The sequence below is a fragment of the Euwallacea fornicatus genome, chromosome 36 (assembly GCF_040115645.1).
Source record: "Euwallacea fornicatus isolate EFF26 chromosome 36, ASM4011564v1, whole genome shotgun sequence".
In the NCBI taxonomy this organism is placed as follows: Eukaryota; Metazoa; Arthropoda; class Insecta; order Coleoptera; family Curculionidae; genus Euwallacea; species Euwallacea fornicatus.
The window spans coordinates 23,122-43,018 of record NC_089576.1 but is presented as its reverse complement, the minus strand read 5'-3'; the positions used below and the strand labels follow the sequence as shown (position 1 = coordinate 43,018).

The 19,897-nt window shown below is 34.5% G+C and overlaps 3 protein-coding genes across 3 annotated transcripts; 1 reads left to right on the top strand and 2 right to left on the bottom strand.

Moving 5' to 3' along the window:
• Positions 1 to 5,554: 5,554 nt before the first annotated feature.
• Positions 5,555 to 6,238, bottom strand: LOC136349064 (UPF0729 protein GD16342). The gene has a single exon (XM_066300351.1). The coding sequence runs from the start codon at positions 6,110 to 6,112 to the stop codon at positions 5,831 to 5,833; it is 282 nt and encodes a 93-aa protein (XP_066156448.1). The 5' UTR covers positions 6,113 to 6,238; the 3' UTR covers positions 5,555 to 5,830.
• A 1,220-nt stretch (positions 6,239 to 7,458) lies between these two features.
• MESR4 (misexpression suppressor of ras 4) lies at positions 7,459 to 17,390 on the top strand. The gene is made up of 12 exons (XM_066300145.1): positions 7,459 to 7,769; positions 7,944 to 9,892; positions 10,220 to 10,997; positions 11,361 to 11,532; positions 11,908 to 12,654; positions 12,913 to 13,394; positions 13,501 to 13,652; positions 13,755 to 14,014; positions 14,644 to 14,802; positions 15,125 to 15,283; positions 15,619 to 15,818; positions 15,951 to 17,390. The coding sequence occupies exons 2-12, from the start codon at positions 7,972 to 7,974 to the stop codon at positions 16,075 to 16,077; spliced, it is 5,157 nt and encodes a 1,718-aa protein (XP_066156242.1). The 5' UTR covers positions 7,459 to 7,769; positions 7,944 to 7,971; the 3' UTR covers positions 16,078 to 17,390.
• Positions 17,391 to 17,638: 248 nt separating this feature from the next.
• On the bottom strand, positions 17,639 to 18,482 carry Grx5 (Glutaredoxin 5). The gene has a single exon (XM_066300146.1). It carries the CDS (start codon positions 18,272 to 18,274, stop codon positions 17,840 to 17,842), a length of 435 nt encoding a protein of 144 aa, XP_066156243.1. The 5' UTR covers positions 18,275 to 18,482; the 3' UTR covers positions 17,639 to 17,839.
• Between the last annotated feature and the right edge of the window lie 1,415 nt (positions 18,483 to 19,897).

The following is a 19,897-nucleotide window of genomic DNA, read 5'->3' as shown; positions in this document are numbered from 1 at the left end:
CTTAAGGAGGTGAAAGTAAAACCAAAAGAGTGAAAATAGTTTTTATAAACATTGGTCCGAATGAGCACCGTTACTGAGATATGATCGTCCAAAAGAATCGTATCATATGGATATTTTTTAAAATAACTTTCTGATTAATATAATGGAATGAAAATTATAGGTAATAATCATAAGGGTCTTTAACTATCATAAGTTCATCAAAATCGATTATTTTATTGGTAGTTTTCTACCAATCATTAACAGAAATTTTTGGAATATTTTTTTATTCCTTTAAATTATCAAACAAATAATATTTTTTTAATGAATTAAACTTATTTGAAGTTAAAAAGGCCTCTACTTTTTTTCCGAATTTGACTTTATCTCGAAGGTAGCCCCATAGTTAAAAATCTAACGGTGAAAGATCCGTTAGACGAGCTGGTCAACGAGCTGGACCATTAGTTCCTATCCATTTTTCCTGAAATCGGACATTTAACAATTTAACATTTATTCTGGCATTATGAGATGTCCCACGATCTTCTCGAAAATAAATGCCGTTTAATTCCGCAAAAGGTAAATTGTCAATCAAACTATTAATATGACCGGTTAACAGTTCGTGGTATCTCGCTTTGTTTAATGTTCCATTAATAAAAAATGAACAACCAACTAATAAAAAAAATCCACACCAAACATTGAGACTAGATCTTCTTAAAACATTATTTGCTACTATAAATCGAAGATTTTTTTATCTTCAATGTCGATTAATATTTCTGTTAAAAACTCTATTGTTGTTGAAAGTGCATTGGTGGGACCAAATAGTTTTTGCGTAGAAAGGTGGATCAACTTGTAGGTAGTTAAGGAAATTATTGCAGAATTGAAATCATCGATTAGAATGAAGATGGTGTTTGTGTTTCTTCAAAATTCTTTCAACGAGTTAAACGCCTTAGAAATTTCGCTTACTAATATTTTTGGATTTCCCTTTACACTAAGCAATATCTTGAGTTATATATTTTCATCGAAGTCTTCTAGTGATTTTTTCGGCTTTTTTGAAGATCCATAGCGTCCTGAGTTGTTTTCTAAACGTTCAAATTTATTACAATTAAGTACTCCTCTATTACAAAAATATGTAGATTAAAGACGCACTGCTTAACCAGAGTTCTTACTGCTTTGCGACTATGTTTCAAGCATATCTGTAAATTAAATGTTCGTGTTTAAATAATTTCAGTTGAAATAGACACTCTATAATTGTCGTCAATAACGACGCTAATAAATATGTTTATTGTATTAAAGAACTAATTTACAATAATCACACTTGCAGCATAACTGCTCATAGAAAATTATAAGGAAGAATAATGTAATTTCAATACATAAGGGCGACTTTACGTTATAAACCACTGACTTATAGCTTCCTCTATTTTTTTTTTAGATACTCTGTATGTGTAAAACGCGTCAGCAGCCTGTTTCCATCTCAGGTCTGCATATTTTTTAGGAGAATTTTGAAATATCTGAGATTTCATAAAATTGAACAATGCTGATCATCAGGATCGCATGTAAGAGCAAAAAGTCATAATCACCTATGAAAGTTGTTCAGACAATGGTGAATCGTTCGCATACTGGCGAATGACGCGTGGGTCTGGCGCATTCGCCATAATATGGATGTAAGATTGATAAGGTAATGCAATATTATTTTATTTTTAGATGACGTTTTTATTTTATTTTTTGCAGAACCGTCGATATCCAGCGCGTTTGAGATTGAATTAAAGGAATAGTTTTGGCTGGAATTCAATAAGAAAATTTTCATCTGTTACGCAGCACCAGAACTCAGCTTCTTCGATTTTTAAAAAACATCTAGTAGGCGTTTGAAATATCAATGACATATCTAGAATTAACCCATCTGTTAAACCTATGTTTGATGTGAACTAATAAATGACTCAATTTACGCCCTACGTTTACTGTTCTCCGCCAGTTGAGAGGTTTTTGTTAATGATAGCCTTTTGGAATTCTCTTAATGCCGGGTCAACATCGAACGGTCCAGATAAACACAATTTCTAAATGATTTTTTTTTTTAGCAAAAAGACAATTTCGCAACCGTCTCCACACCGTAAAGTGTTTATCTGAAATAACTTTACACTTAAAGTTTGAGTTCACTTGTTGCAGTACACACTCTAAACATATTTCCTCGTCGTTTTTGTAATTCTAAAGCAAAAGCCTTGAACGAAAACGAAAGAAAAGATGGTTTGGGGGTGGATCTACATCAATGGAAAAAAAATCGTGAAGAAGCGCGCGTTTTATCTAGCGAAAGTTCAGGCAATTCAATTAATTTACATGTTTCTTCAACTCTCTACTTTGCTTTTTCCGCCTTCCCTCTGCAACTAGTACTAAATGAACATTCATGAGACAAGGGAAATTTTTATTTCGTTTCCACGTCCACTTTGGAACGACGCAGTTCTCAATATAGCGAATGAAACAAAAACCTTTTGATATTTACCGACAAGAGACGGAACTCGAAATTGTTGCAAAATATGCAGACAAAACAGAAATGACTCATGAAAGTATCCGAAAGGTTGCCGCTTTGTCGTTAAATTGTTGAGCAAGATGAAGTTGCAATTTTGTTGATTAGATGTGGACCCAGCATGAGACAGTGTGAAAACGAGTATTTTACGTTATTGTTTTCTATTGACACCGAACAGTTTTAATAAACAACTTAATAATAACTTTAAATTCAGGACACTTAATGTTTTTAAGAATCTCGGAACTCAGCTTACCCCTGTGCAAAAAAATGGCCGAGACTTCTAGACATTTTCTACATCTTCCCATTTAAATTATATTTCCACCGACTGAGTACTGACATGTTTGTTTAACGCATAGAAAATGTATCCTTAATGGTTCACTTTAGCGCTCAATTTCTCAATTGGTTTACTTTAATGCGCCATTTTATTATAAACAATCAATACAGAACAGGCCTAAATCAAGAGGAGCAACAAATTATTATTAATTTAAATGAAGAAAGAAAGTCTTAAACGAAAATTTCAAAAATTCCTAAAAAAAGTCGGTCGACCATTCAAAAATTTGTAAATAAATTCAAATACCAAAACAGAAGTGAGAATAAATCAGAAAGTAAACGCCCAAAAAAGCTAGAGAGTGAACCAAGATACGTTTTTCATGAACTTAAGACAGACCCGAAGAAAAGTGTCCCAAAATTGGAATCAAAATTAGAGCAGCCCTTTGGAACTACTGTTGAAGAAACAATCCGATAATCACTTCATACGGGAAGATATCTTGAATTTGCTGAAAAATACACTGCAGTTGAGCCAAAATTTTGTGAAAAAAAATCGTTTGGAAGGATGGAAGTGTCGATAAAATTAGGAGGTACTAAATCCGAAAAAACAATTTCACCCCTTAACTATAGAGTAGACGAATTAATGGTTTGGTATTGCAAACATGCAGGCAATTTAATAGTAATCGACGAAATAATGAATTAAACAGTATATTTAAAAGGAAATTTAAAATTAAGTGTGGATAAATTAGAGTTGGGAGTAAATTATTATTTCCAGTAGAATAATAATACTAATCATAGAGCCTACACAGTACGTGAGTGGCTAATCCTCAATTGCCCTCATGTATTCGAAACACCTCCCCAATATCCCGACATCAACCCAATAGAACATTTATGGGGATTATTTCAAAAAACAAATTCGGAAACATATAATTCACAATAAAATGGATTTAAAACGGGTTATCTCAGAACAATGGCCACAAATATCGAATAATCTAGCGGGAAAATTGGTTTGGTCAATGCCAAATCATTTATTAGAAGTCTTTAATCTAAAAAGGTATCTCACACGAATTTATAATAAAACGTACTAAAGCTCGATAAAACATTTTGGCACATAACTGTCTTAAAGCGCCATAAGAGTGTACCGCTTTATGGAAATATTTCTGAATATGAGTTTCTCATGCTCAAATGTCTTCTATTTTTGCACTGAACAATCTCTAAGAATTTGATCCTATAGTTTTAAAACACCCTGTATATATGTATATATGTCGGAGATTTGTTAGTTCTTAAGTTTAGAAATGTAAAATTTGAGTTAGCAATAAGGTTGAAAAGCGGGCTGACAGGTTTATCGTGGAAACAAAGCACTGTCGAACAAGGTCACCATTACCGATGCAATTAAGGGCCGTGTGTGAAATTTTGGTCCGTGGGAAAACCAGGAGGAACAGGTACCATTCCCTTCAGCCGAGAGGATCACGGGGAATGAGAAAAATGAAGAAGGCAGTAATTAGAAAGAAGGGCAAAGTAGCGGTCGGGTAGTACTGAATTCGTTAGCCTTGCCTTACTATCAATTAATATATAAAAACATTAAAATTATTGATGATGGAGAAAATTCCTAACGATACCCCGACATATACATAATATCCGGACATTACGTTGAAATATTTCAGAAGGTGATTTTAGAGATTGAAATAATTAAAAAATGTTTATAAATTGAGAAGCAACATGCTGGAATATGTTCTAAAGTAAGAGGTAAATTAAAATTGTACAAGAATTTAAAATTTAAGATAAAGAAATATTTATTTAAAAAAATTAAACACATTGCCAAAAAAAGTTGTGTGTAGGGGGGATGTGCCTATGACCAAATTATTGAAAAAGTGCGTTTCATTGAGCTATGCATCATTGCAAAATGTTCTTAAAATGTGTCGAAAAACACCAATGCTATTTATTGTTTTTAACAACTTCAATACTGTATAGCGAGCATAAAGGGCCAAGGAAAAACTTCGCATAAGGAAAGCCTAATTGTTTTCACTCAAGGAATTTTGATGGTAAAATAAGTCAAAATGGATCGTCAGCGTGGGCAAACATCTATTGATGAGAGAAGATTAATTAATAAACATTTTCAAGATGTAAAATCTTTATGAAAAATGCCAGAAATAATGTTAAAAATGTATTTTCGTTTAATGAGCAACGTTTGGCTTTGACTCACTGTATGTATAAATACTGACCAACAAGAAAACCGGCAACACAAAACTTTTTATAAGATCACTTATACAATAAATATTTATTTATTCAACCTAACAACAGTGATAAATGAGTTGAAGATATGGTGGCTAAATAAACATTTTAAAGCATTAATAACCAAGAAAAAACAAATTAGTCCAAATCACCTGGCAATTATTCAGTGTAATTAACACGAAAAAATTAAAAAGGATGAAGTCGTTAATAATAAGCTGTAAACAGGTAGAAAAAATAGAATGAATATCCTCATAATTTATTAATAACAGGTATATGACCTCCAATTTATCCAGATACTTTGTTGCCTGTCAAATAATTCTTGTCATAAGACCTACTTGCATCAAAATCATGAAAATGTAAATTGAGTGATTTCCTATTAGATTGAGTGGCACAAGAAGAGAGTATGAGGAGATAAAAATTATCAGGAGCAAAATCTCGGCTTTAGTAGTTGTTGATAAGCCAATTTAATGAATTAAAGTATAGTAGATAATGAAGCATTCACTTTCATTCATACATTCGATTTATACATGAATAGTCAACTCTGGTCTGGATAAAAAAAACTCCATATTCAGATTTAGGCACCTAATGCAAATATCTATTAGATCCTTTAATAACCTCTTACATTACAATACTCCTCAAGCTGGGCTCATATAGAGTGGTTTAACTAAAAGTGGTGAAAAGTTTTTTGATTTTTATGCAATTCTTACATGTTATATTATAGACCATCTAAACCCAGCATTAGCAGATACTAAATTAACATTGCTTTAATCAACAATAATAAGAAATATAAACCATTATAAAACCCAAAAAACATACTCAAATATTCACTGCATACAAATCTTTTTACAAATCCTTCTTATCTGTATCTATAGAAGTTACTGCAATACTTTTTGTTCCATCTTCTGAAAGACTATCTTTACTGGTTGGACCTCCACTTTTCTTAGAATCATCAGTCTCTGAAGTATTCTTGTTCCAACTGCAGTCACAGTTAAATTTACACTTCTCCCCATCTTGTTTTCCAGCTTTTTCCCAAGGATTCCAGAAACGTAGTAGTATGGGCTGAATATATCTATGAAAGATAAAGAGCAGCAGTGGGATTATGAAACATGGAATGCAGCCCGCCATTAGAATTGATTGATTTTACTTGTATTAATTCAATGCAGGCAATTGAATTAATTTTCTCCCTTTATTTTATTTACATTTAAATTTAATGTCTTGTAGTTGTTTTGACATTCATGCCACAATATCATGGTGTACAGTTTGACATCGACCAGCACCTATATTGTCAAGCAGTAAAGCAAAAACGGCAACAGTGCGTTGCTTACTTCTATTCGTAATGGATAAAAAAAATAACACAAGGAACTTTAAAATTTTTAATGTGAATTCTCTTACTTACATATGTTTTAAAACAATGTGTTATATGATGATATCAATACGAAAAATGAATGGAACCATTACATACACCTTAGTAATGAATTCAATATCGTTAAAAGAATGGAAACTTATAACAATCCATAGCACAATATTTTTATACCACATAATATCATGAGCTGAAAGGCACGAATTTCTATTTTGCAGATAAAATGTTTTTACTGGTGGTGCTAAATTACAACTGAATCGTAAAGAATTATTATATTAAATATAACTGGCCTTGGATACGAATTCCTCAACTATAATTCTGAATTTTAATATACAAAAGCACAGGTTTTACCAAATTTGTTCATATTTGCTACTGTTTTAGAAGTGTTTATACTGATTAGTAATAAACATTCATAGCTGATAGGTGAACAAATCGCCCTCCCGTCCAACGTTCTTATTTAACTACTTATTAAAAATATTTTGAATTAATTTTTTTTTACTTCGCTCGATCTAGCACAATCCAAGATAAGGATGTTTCTTCCTAAATATTTCAGAACCCAAAATAATTCTTTCTATATACAAAAAAATTCTGGAGTAACTGGTTCGGAAAGAAATTGTTCCAAAAAATGTTTCAAATAATCTATATCTTTTCTGACCAATAAAGACACATGTCAAAGAAGCACATCATCTCGTCGTGTCATTGTTATCTGTCAACCAAACAAATTCGTAGGAATTTTTTCTTCGTCTTCTTAGATCATAACAGAGTAAATAGAGCAAAGTAAAGCTGTCGATATCGGGAATTATTGAAATTTTGCGTAAACAGTAGACAAATAGGCAATCGATGAAAATGGTGAGCAGACATTTTGAGCCCGTTTAAATCAATTACTGGCATTCTACTAAAATTAAATTGGTCTTATTTTTGGAGTGGAAGGGTACTATGTATTAAGCCGAAATTACCAGAACAAAAACATAGCCTAGGTGATGATGATGGTTAGGTCTCAATATCGATACAGTGATCCGAGAAATCGAGGCAAATATCGATAATACTATCGACATATTGCAATACAAATATCGATATCCGAAGGTATCGACATTTCTCCGAAATCCCTAAGACAAACAATGGAAAGATGGAGATATTTGTTTCATAATGTAACGTTTGGATAACTTCAGCATCCTATTAAAGGCCTAATAATTACGATATTTTCCCTTCTTGCAAAATTCAGGCCATTAAACGATTCTCATGCCAATAAAACAGTTCGAGCCCTCCCTGCCTGTAGAAATGCCGACTGCCACTGCTCGTACAGGAAGCGCCATTTTATTGTTAACCTCGTAAAGAACAAATCGAATTCCGCCAAAGATGCTTTAAGAAAATTTGTGGGAACCTTTATTTTTAAATGTGGAACACTGGTTGCAAAATATGCTAGTAAGTGGCTGAAATTTTTCTAGTCAATTAAGTATGTCTTAATTTAAAATTTGTGCAATGTTATCAAATCAGATATTGTATGTTCTTATGGGCATCTCAGCAGTAGAGAAAGATGTCTTTAAGACAACAAAACAGTTAAGATTCTAAACTAAATAAAATTTAATTGCATTTCAGGAGCCATAAAGAAACTCCATATTTCGGCATGGAACATGGGTTGGATGTTTCCTTTCCTAATTTGCCATCTAAGTACATTAAAAGTGGACCTGAACTCTCAACAATGGCCAATTTTCCAGATGACCTTGTGACTGAAAATAATGAAAACAATCAGACCATACATTCTCTTCAAGTAAATGGAGAAAACACCAGAGATGGCTTGGAGAAAGACAGCTCAGAAAGTGATGCCTTGGTTATTGATGAAAGTGTCCCTAAACCAAAAAGGAGAACTAAGGTTAAAAGCCAAATCAGAAGGCTTAAGAAAAGTAGTATGCTAGTTGCAAACGAAAGTGATATAGTGTCCCCTCACCAAACTGTTTCAAATACCTTTATGTCCCCTCTCAGATGTGAGACAAATAGTGAACAAGTTTACAATGAGTATGAGCCTCCAGATGATGGAAATGATGAGAGGACGCCACTGTCATTACTTCCAAGTGAGGTGCCTCAAGAGTGCCCAGGGATTTTGTCAAGTGAAAACACGCAAACTAGTGACAACTTGAGTGTAAATAGTGAAGAAGCGATTAGTGAACCTGAGGTAGAGTGTGATGTGTCCCAATCAGACAATATAGTGCAAATCAACCAAGAATTTATAGCTCACTCAAATCCATACTTTCAGCAGTCTCTATTTGAGCTATCGCAACTGCATCAGCCAAACACTTGTGAGACTTTGACTTGTGAAACCTCTTGTAACAGTACCTTAAAACCTTCAATTAATGCCAAACCAAAATTAACAGAATATGCACAATATTTAGGTCTTCAGCCAGCAATTCAATTTAAATGCCCAAAATGTAGCAAATCGGGCTTTGAAACATTGTTGTCTCTTCAAGACCACTTTTTACAGTGCACTGCCATTCAACATTCAGAAAAATGTAGTGAAAATGGAAATGTATCAGGATTTAAATTAACAAGGAAGGTTTTTTTATGCTCGGCATGTGGCACTTATTATGAAAACTGGAATTTGTATATACACATGTTGGAGTTTCACAAGCGCTATATATGCTTGTATTGTTTGGGTATGTTTTCTGTGTTAGAAGATTTATGCCAACATATTGAGTCAAGGCACAACATTGAACCTGGTACTAAAAACACATTAGAGGATTTTTATAATACTTATAATGAAGCATGTTATTTAGTTTGTTGCGAGTGCAATCAGGAATTTAATGAAAGAGATGACTTTTTCTATCATAAGTGCACAAAACCTGTGGCAAAAAGCAAGCCAAAGCAAGTTAAACAAGTTATTCCTCCAGAATGTCATGTTACTGGAGATTTTGGAACTGGGTCTAATGATATTACTCAAACAAAATCTCCTCATGATAATCATAGAACTGAAAGTGAGGATTATGTCTGTGATGATAAAAGTCTCAATAAAACTCCCATTGAGAATTCAAGATTAGCTGAAAGTGTAAAAGCTACACCTGAACAGGTAGCCCATAACAATGCAAAACCAGAAGAAGCTGAGATGGATTTGTCAAATAATTCAGATAGTGACAGCTGCAGTAGTAAAAGTGAAGACTATGGTGCCAATATGCAAAATACCACAGAGACTGAAGCAAATGGCAATTCAATAACTAACAAAGCAGATTCACATGAACATGATACTCTAGGCTTTTCAGGTAACTGTGAAGACAGCCAGGACCAGGATCACACTATGGATGTGTCTATGGATACTTTTGGAAGAACAGAGGACTTTTCAACATATGTCGAGGAGCCTGTTGAAACGAGGAAAGTGCCAAAACTGTCTCTAAAATTACCTAAACCTGGAATATATACAGACAATCCAGAAGATAGTGACGACAGTGATAAGATGTCATTACAGGATATAGATAATGTTGCTAGTGAAAATGAAAATGGACCTATGGCAAGTGATCCAGGAGATGATGAACCAGTAGATGATGCAGGTCTTGATGCAGGTAAGATGTGTTTTTTTATAATTAGTTTCTAGTTTAGTAGGACTAGCCTGTATATAAGTTTTAGAATATGATATATAAAGGTAATGAATTAGACAGTTACAACAGGTTTCCTCTTTTTCTTCTATCCTCTATAGGCTATGTGGCATGTATTTATGCTTTTGAATATGCAGAGTATGATGTGTATTTATCTATTTTGTAGATAAACATGCCTGATTAATTCAATGAGTAGATTCCTAACATCTTTTTTTTTTCTATTTCCATGTGAATGGTTAACTCCTTTTTGTAGATTTTCTACTAATTTTTTCTACAGAAAACATTTATTTTCAGAAGTCGAAGATAGTCAAGAAGACCTGGAAAATATCTTACATGAAGAACACAAGTTACCCGTCATTCCTGAGTACAATGTAGCTGGTCCAGAAATCCCTGTTGTCGAAATTGAGCTAGACCAGCCCTTGGATAAAATGGACATCAGAATTTTACTGCAAAAATGTCTCCAAGCTACTGTTCCCACTTGTATTTACTGTAACCATGCCCGCCGAATAGCAGTAAATGGCAAACAACTAGGCCTCCATGCCATCACTGAGCATCGATACTCCGCCATAAACAAAAGCATAACAGAAGAGGAACTTATACCTGAAAGCTTTAATATTGTAATCAAAGACTCCTTGGATGAATTAGAGACTGAATATTTCAACTTAGAATCAGGATTCTCTCAGGAAGCTGTCACTTTTTCGCATGTCTTTGAATGCTTTCAGTGTTACTACAGTACAATGGTCCATAAGGAGCTGTATCTTCACAATCGCAAATTCCATTCCAAAAACTTGCTTTTGTGCATCATGTGCAAAAGCAACTTTTATAGTTATAGTGAACTGATATGTCACCTGTGCCCAGGGGTGTACATTTTAGACTGTGATCTTCTTTTTCGATGCTGTATGTGTGTTAGTGACGATCTACCTTCATCCTTCAGACTAATGGTGCACTTGAGGAAGAAGCACAATATCTGTGATGTTTGCCTAGAGATGTGTCATAATCAGAATAAACTATCTAACCATGTATGGAAGCATAAGTTACATCACTTTTGTTATAGGTGTGGAATTGCCTATAGGTAAGCATATTGGCTTAAGAGTTTGGTCACTGGTCCAGTATTTACCAAGCAACCGCTTTGAAAACACAGTTTTACCCTTCGGTTTATATTCATTTCTCCTCTGCTACGTATAAAATTAATTTAATAGTCATGTTTATTCTTTTATTCGTATGGATTGGATCCAGTACAGATTGCAATTTAACAGAGGAGGATTTATAAGCAATTCTAAAGTAATTAGAAATTGTTGATTAAAGCGTTTTTATCAATTTTTATGAAGGGTAACGTACACTGTGGTAATTAGGTAGAATATTTTAGGACCACATTTGTTTCTGCTTTATTATTGTCAACTGTTGTTTTTTTAAATTTACGGTTATCTTTCTCTAGAAATAAACCGGATATTACAAGACACTTGTTTTGGAAGCATGGAACTGAGAGCGTCCTTTGCAAGAAATGTCTCCAAAAAAAGTGGCCTCATGTATATCACTTTTGCGTCCCCCCACCTTCATTTCTTTGCGAGGAATGCAATTTATCATTTTCGCGGGCAGTATCTTTAAAAGTAAGTAATTAAGTAGGTATAATTACTTTATTAAGTTCCAAGGGCATTCATCACAAACAGTTTTTTTTTTGGCCATTTTTCAGCATTGCAGGAAAAATGGCCAAAGCTGTGAAATCATTGCTAATGATTTTAAAATCTAAACAAAATGATTCAGTAACTTGTAATTCGACAGTAAACTATATAGTTTAGATTAATTTAATTTTAAAAAGTAATGATCGTGTTCTTCAAATTGGAACTATGAATTTTTTTAAATAGTGCTTCCTTCGGACTTAAATTATAAATAATTTTTAATGTGACATTATGAATAGCTACTACGGGGATTTAATTAATAGATCACTTTTTCCTTTCTTAGATCACTAATTATTATTACCTTAGGTACACAAGAGGTTGCACACCTACGAAAAGAAACACCCCTGTACATGGGAAGATTGCACAGACAGTTTTATTTCAAAAAAACTGATGCTCAAACATCTAAAGCGACACACTGACCCTCCCGAAGACGTCCAAGTTCATGAAGAAGAGGTTAAAGTAGAGCGTGAGTTACAAGAAGAGGAAGGCGAAAAAGATGATACTAATAAGCAATCCGAGGAAATTGCTGAAAACGAGGAAACTTCAAAACTTGTGAAACAAAAAGTAGACGTTTACGATTTACCCGAACTTAACCTCTCGGAAAGTGATAGCAGTGATACTGAGAGCGACGCTGAGAAACTTGACGAAAAAGTAGAAACTATTGATAATAACCTAGTTACTACCAAGGATATTCCAATAGCAGAGACATTACCAGATGAAGAGCAATCACAAGCTTTAGCGCTGAATGATGATTCTATTCCTGAACAAACTGCTCAGGAGTCTGAAAGTAACGATCAGCCCCCTGCAGAAGATACTTCGTCGGTGATGCAAGATATCTGGGACAATTTCAAGACTTACCAAGCCAACAAAGAAAAGATGGATCATATGCTTACAGGAGAACCAGATATACGAGAGGATAAAACATATGTTCCAGATATTCCTATACCCATAGTCGAAGAAGGAATAAGCTTGGAGGTGGCGTTGAGGGACCATGATTATAGCGCTAACCCTGAAACAGCTTTGCAACCACCGGATGCTTTAATTGAGGTTAAGGTTAGTTGATGAAATCATGAAGTATTATCGTATGTTCCAAAATTTTGTGTTTTAATATTCGATGGTAAAACACATCAAAACTTTGGCTAACTTTGAATAATTCTTTAGATACACTAATAATTAGAAACAATCACAATTAGAACATGTCAAATACATTTCATGAGAAGGTTAATATTATTCAAAATCTAAGACACAAACTTCAAATCTATATTATTCAGAACTCCACAACTATATTAACTAATCACTCTATTTATACAGCCTTCCCTGGAATCTGCCGAAAGCGTAGATCACGACTACTGCTTCCAGAAAGGAGGTGAGGAAGACAATACTGTTAAGCCTGTAACCGCAGTGCCTCCTCCACTTGACTATGTATCGGATACTACCAAACTCAACTCTCCAAGAAAACGGGCAAACTCTAGCAGTTCGTCAAGTAGCGGTAGCGATTCAAGCTGCGAATGTGGTTCCAGTTGTTCATGTTCAGATAGCAGTTCGGGAAGTTCCAGTTCTAGTTCCAACAGCTCTAATTCAGACAGTTCGACTGAAGAGGGCAGGAAGAGGCAGCAGCAACGGCGACTGAAGCGAAAAGAGAGAAATAAGGTATTGGATAAGAAGGGAGAAACATCGGAACAGTCCAAGGAAGATACCTCGATGATTAACCAATCCGATGCGACGGAAATGCCAATTAAGGAGTCTGACTTGGAGACCACTGAAAGTGAAACGGATGAGGAGTTTTATGACAGGTAAGGAAATTACATGATTTACCACATTTGATTCTGAATCATAAAAAAAAATCCCGGTATATTCTTTTACCCTTACGTGATTCGATTTAGAATTTTTTTGTTACAGGGAACCACAAAAATTTGCTAAGAAGATCTTAGAGGAAAAACGTGCTCAACTTTTAGCCGAAATGGGACCTAACATGGTGCCGAACGGCTCGTTTATCGAGAGTACCAGTAGACCTCCTACACCTCCTGAAGGAACCATGGATGCAGAACCAAGTTAGTCGTAGTTTAAGGATAATGTAGCTTTTAATTTACAACTTTTTTTACTTTTTATTTTATTGCTTCGCGAGAACTATATGATGCCCAAATTTTTTTCAGGCGTTCCCAAAAAGAAGAAAAAAAGTAAAAAGCGTAAGAAGCGAAGAAGCGAGAAAAAAGCCGCCCTTGAAGCGAGGACTTACTCTGCAGCGATAATAAATGCAGAGTCTATAGTGCCTGCCCCACCGCCAACTGTGCCGTACTACCAGCAATTCCATCAAATGGAAAGCCAGGCGCCAACAGTGGCACCAATTACTCTCTCACTTATGAGAAACTCGCCGGTTACGGTCCTACAGACGCCGCCCCTGCCGACATTTACGGTAAGTTTTTGCAGCTGGTCGCACACGAGCAACATCTAGTGTCTTAGTATAATCTCCTAGAAGTGGGGAATTAAGTGTTAGCCATCAAGTGATACATTACGTCTCACTTGTCGTCGCTCTTATTTAATAGGTTAATGGAGATGAAAACCTGTGTGTGCTTGTTATGATCAATTGAATTTTCCTAGGTTTTATCTACAAAGTTTTAACTCTTTCTTGAGACGATTCTAATTGAGTGCACTTATATATTTTGTACAAAAACGCTTGAATACGCCAATAAGTAGAAACAAGTGTGCTCCTGTTGTCTAACATTCTCTTTCCGGTCCTACTTGACCGCTAGATTCCTCTTATGGATATGCGAAGAGCTTTTCCTCACAATTATGTTGATTTGCACGAAACTTCCCACGATAATGTTGAAATACAGGGCCCATATCGAAGAATTTCTTTAAACAGCAATAACAAACCTTGCTCTTTGATGTCTCTATGTCAAAGAGTCTGATTTGATACATTATTTGCTTTGTTTAAACTGCAAACTATTACCAATAATATCTTCAAATTCAAATAAGACAATAATCTAGAAAACTAACCCATACGTAGTAATCTAGATCACGGTCTTAATGATATAATTACAGGATACTTCAACGTTGACTCGCCAAGAATCGAATGCGTCGGACAAAAGCGTGCGAGCTTCCAAACGTCGTAGAGTACCGAACAAATTTTATGGATACTCGAGTGACGAGGATGGGGATAAGCCTCAGGCAGTGAAACGGAGCAAAATGGAAGTCAATAGAGTAAGTAGTTGAATTTTGTAGTGTTAACAAATTTTGAAAATCCTTTACATCCTCCAAATAAGGCTTAAAAAAAATGAAAAGTTTTTCTCTTCGTCACTTTTAGAACTAACGAGTACTGAAGTTTTGTTTAAAAACAAAAAAAAATGATAACTTTTCAGAAACCACGTGAAATATTGTAAAGAATTTTTGTAGGTGTTGATAGCCACTCCTGAAAAATTTAGTTCCAGTTTCTCATTAAAGGAGAAATTATTACTCATAGAAAAATTCGTGAAAAAAATTCCTCGTTTTAAGAATTGCCTTGTATTAAAAATGTATTATTTAGACGATACCCGCACCGCCCTCTCCAAAGCTGGTTCCGCCAATTACCATTAAAACATCAGTTCAGTCATCTCCGATGATAACATCACCTCGCACCCCTACTGTTGAACCAATAACCTTGAAACTACCTAAAAGCCGCCACTCAGAAAAGAGTCGACGAAGAGTAAGTATAAGTATACACATTAGATCATTCACATAAACATTAAAAAGCTATAAGAGCGAAAAATCAACGAAGAACCGTATTTACTTGTTAGTATTAAATAATAGACATACCCTGTAGAAAAAAAGAAAAACAAAATATTATAGCGATATTCGTCGCAAATGTGCTCATAAATGTCAACCAAATCGGAACGAAATGGTTTACAAATAGCAACTTTACTGAAAATAAAGAAAGATTAAAGTAAGTTAAATTCAAGTTACGTATAAAAATTTAACTTCGCTAAGTTTAGAAATGGATACGAATTCTTAAAACATATGTACATGCTATAATTCCTTTAGCCGCCAATACCTCCTATACGTTTACCGACACCCCGACGTCCACGCCCACCTCCAACGAATGAAGACAGCGGGTCTGACTCCAATGAATCGGATGTCGACGATTTTCCAGCTTATCAGCCCCAAGTCGCAGCAGGGCCACCTCAGCCTCAGCTGTATTGTTATTGTAGGTGCCCTTACGATGAAGTTTCGGAAATGATCGGGTAAGATCCTGCATTTTTGACAAAAATATGAAGACTAATTTTATATATGAAAGGGGTGACAAAACATTTTATTTATTTCCAGGTTTTTTGAACCCCACGTATTTCTTAAAATTCTTGTTCTTTCTTTTTCAGATGTGACTCTAATGATTGCGAAATTGAATGGTTCCATTTCGAATGTGTGGGCATAATGGTTCCTCCGAAAGGTCAGTGGTTCTGTCCGGATTGCAGGAAAAAGAAGCAACAACGTCTTCTATCTTAAACAAAGTTTTAATTTAATCATTTGTTGTTTTTTCTATTCCTTAAAATCCCCATTCATTTTACGATTGATTACATTCTTTAAAGTCGTAATATTTTTGATGGCCTTAAAGCTCGAGAGGGATTTTATGTAATTCGACCATGTTATCCGTCATTGCATGTACTTAAACAGTTTTTTCCTGGAAGCTTAGACACATTTTTGTGCAACTATGTTCATTATACCTAGTACAATTGAGAAGTTAGTGGAGATGTGAAAATATAATGAGTTATCTAAAGGCAAATTTTGTTCATACACTAATCATGATATGAGGTATATATAATGGTCCTCCAGGAAATGCGTGATCGGTTATGAAAGAATTATAAATGAGAAATATTTAACGATTTAAAAGATGGAAACGTGAAAGGGAGAGGGCAACTCGTCTAAAATATTTTTAAGAGGGTAATATCTCGGTTATACGGAAGGTAGATGCCAAGAACTTCTTTGTTATTGAATACTTAGATTAAATTCAAAATTTAAGCAGTATTTCGTATTAAAAATATCATATTCAAATTGGTTTCAAATTAATCATATTTGAAATATGACAATTTTTGCCCTTTCCACGGCTATAAATTCCAAACGGATCTAGTTAAAGCAACAGACATTCTTATATGGAATGTGCAATCCTGTCAAATAAGCAAGTTCAAATCTACTTCCAATGTAACCAAAAGTGCCACAGTCTCAAAAGCAAATCAACAAATGTCTTTAGTCGTTTTGCTCTGGTGGACTTCCATGTTGTGCCAAATCTGAGATTGGTACATGTAGGTAGGTATATGATATGTGGGGCGGATACAATTTCCACGACTATGGAGAACAGTTTTTAAGGGATAATTAATCAATTTCCTAAACGGACAATTATCTTGAAACAAGGAAATATGCATGAAGTTTCTACGCTATAGTTTAATATATTAAGTTTCGAAGTAGGCTCTTTTTAAATACGTTCGGCTTCGCCTCCAACATTTTGTAAAAACAATACCTACCCTTTTGTAGTACCTGTATAATTAACATACAACTCTACTAACTAGTTAATTTTACGTTACGGTGTGTAAAGTTTTTTTAATTATAAAAATCTAGTTAGTGTACATTTCTCCAGTATAAATAATCTGCCAAACTAGTGTATAAAACTTTTGTAAATAGAAAGCTATTAGTTTGTAATTTATGACGTGATTTATTTTCACCTAACTTGGATAATTGGACATTTTTTTAAAACTTAAATTTTATTTAATTGATTATTGTTAATTATATTCCTACTCATTAATAAATGTGAACAAAAAAACGAATTTGTTGATTTGTTTTAAACAATTATAAGTACTCAACTATCTCACAGACATTTACATAAGTAGGTATTTTGAGAAGGGACACTTTTACTTAATGTACGGAAAGGTTTGTGGTTCAATGAGGCTTTTCCCAATATCAAAAATTGAAATGTTGACTTTGGTTTATATTAATTGTCGTTTTGAAAGGATTAAGTATCGAATCATTAAATCTATTTGTTGCAGCAACATCTGTCTTTAGGCAAACATATAAATTAAAAAACCAGTGAAATCTATTTATTCAGTACTCCTGTTTTTGACATATACTAACAGTGTCCAAATAGTAAAATAATAGACAATTAAGTAATGTGCCTTTACATTTTTATCTATCATCTTGTGAATGACAATTGAGCAACTACAAAATATTGGTAACTTCACTCTAATATTTACAAAATTATAAATAAGTCTTTTTTCCACTATTTTTTTTCATTATCTGTCTTATTCTCCTTTGATTTATCTAACAAGGCACTCTTAATACCCACTTTTTCCAATTCTTCAATAAGATCTCCTGATTGATGCAACTGCAGCATAATATCACATCCACCCACAAATTCTCCATTGATAAACACTTGTGGAATTGTAGGCCAATTTGAATATTCTTTAATACCTTGCCTAAGAGAATCGTCTGTGAGTACATTGTGAGACTCATATGGTACCCCATGCATCCTTAGAATCTGTACTACTGCATTGCTAAATCCACACTGGGGTTGTTCAGGTACACCTTTCATAAAGACGACTACTTTGTCGTGACTGACTAGTTTCTTGATTTCATCTGAGGATTTCGAGGCAATTAATCGTTTCATACTTAGTCCGGTAACCATCAGATTTCGGCTTTTGGTGAGGATGTTCATGATTGCGGCGGCAGATATTTGACTTCGAGTTTATAGTAATGAACAAAACGTGCAAGAAAATATGCGTCTTATACGTTTGTTAACAAAATTGAAATACTCAATTCGTTAAGTCTGAAGCGAACGCATACGACTTTTAATCCAAATTACGACTAAAAATAATAAATAATATGCCAAACATAGAAACAGCTGATTATGAACTTGTCTTCCTTCGACGTAGAATCCTGGCAACCATGTTAAACATGCATTAAAATTGTAACGTCAAATAGAACTCTTTTAACTAGGAGAAGGTGAGAAAGAAAACAAAAATCCATTCCTATTTGAATTCCTAGCGATTTCTTATCATCGGTTATTTTGAGAGTTTATTAAATTTTTATTTTGGGTAGTTTGTTTTATTTCTAAAACGAACAGCGGATATTTTTCCTTTATCTAAGAGTTATTGATTTTTTTTCGTGTGTGGCGCCATCTATGACTTCCGATTTTTTCTCCGTACAAATTACAGTTTCCTTTCTGTCTCCACACCCGCCATCTGTCGCCTAGAGGCGGAATCTTTTACAGGTTTCTTTCAAACCAAATTACAGTTCCCTTCCTAGTTCTACGTGCGCCATCTGCCGTCTAGGGGCGCAATCTTACAGATTTTTTCCCACTTGAATTTTCACCTGCATACCTATAGGCGTAGGCGGTGCATTTAACACGGCCTGCGCCCCTTCAGAACCACCCCCATCACCCCAAAAAGAGGCATTCGGAAGGATTGATTTGGAAAAAAAAACCTATGAACTACACCACTAAACATATTAGAACATATCGAATGACAATTAAGACATTCCTTGTCAACAATCGAACCGCGAAAGTTCGTTTTGTGTTTTCATTAACAGAAAAGTGGGAATTAACTTAAAAATTTAAATTTGAAATAGAAATATAATCTCATTTAAAATTGAGAAGCAATAAATAAGAAAAGGTAACATCCCTGTGGATTAAAAGACTATCTACGGAACGAAGAAAGAAGAGGTAAGAAAAAAAAGGAAGCCCGTTCCTAGAGGATCTTCCAACGATTCCTCGTTTACAAAATGTAGACTCCCGTATTCCCGAAATTTGTGAACTAATAATAAAATTTCCCTTCCTCCCAACGCAATCAAAACTTATCACTGATGTTGTCCTAAAGTAGAAGACCTTTCATAGAGGACTACATTATTTTTATCGACTGTTTCCCTTCAATTTGAATTTACCCAAAACTATTCCTCTGTTCTTAGTACTAAAACTGAACCATTCCACCCCGACGAAGTGAAAAGGATTCTACTACCCACTAGAGCTAGCAATTATCATTATTCTTCAGAGTTTTCGAGATATAGCATCGGTTGGATCTTCAATTTCTGGGATGTTTGAGAAAGTAGGGCTTTTCCACGGCTCCACAGCCTTCACCAAGGTAGGTACAGTCAGCTTTGGTCTATCATTTTCAATTGCAATTTAGAATAAGTAAAATTGGACTTTCTCGCGTTTCAAGTGTGAATGGGGCGCGCCTGCCATTTCGGTGGTTTAAGCCCTAATCATTTGTCAATTTTGGCTCTTTCGAAAGCAACCACTTCTATACTTTCAAGGGTTTTCTTATATTTGGGATTTATTTGGTCT

Excerpts from the sequence above, each read along its gene's own strand:
- LOC136349064 (XM_066300351.1), bottom strand. The coding sequence starts at position 6,112 with ATGGCGGGCTGCATTCCATGTTTCATAATCCCACTGCTGCTCTTTATC.
- MESR4 (XM_066300145.1), top strand. The coding sequence starts at position 7,972 with ATGGAACATGGGTTGGATGTTTCCTTTCCTAATTTGCCATCTAAGTAC. Across the intron at positions 12,655-12,912 it reads ATGCTTTAATTGAGGTTAAG|CCTTCCCTGGAATCTGCCGA; the intron begins GTTAGTTGATGA and ends CTATTTATACAG. Across the intron at positions 13,653-13,754 it reads AACCATGGATGCAGAACCAA|GCGTTCCCAAAAAGAAGAAA; the intron begins GTTAGTCGTAGT and ends AATTTTTTTCAG.
- Grx5 (XM_066300146.1), bottom strand. The coding sequence starts at position 18,274 with ATGAACATCCTCACCAAAAGCCGAAATCTGATGGTTACCGGACTAAGT.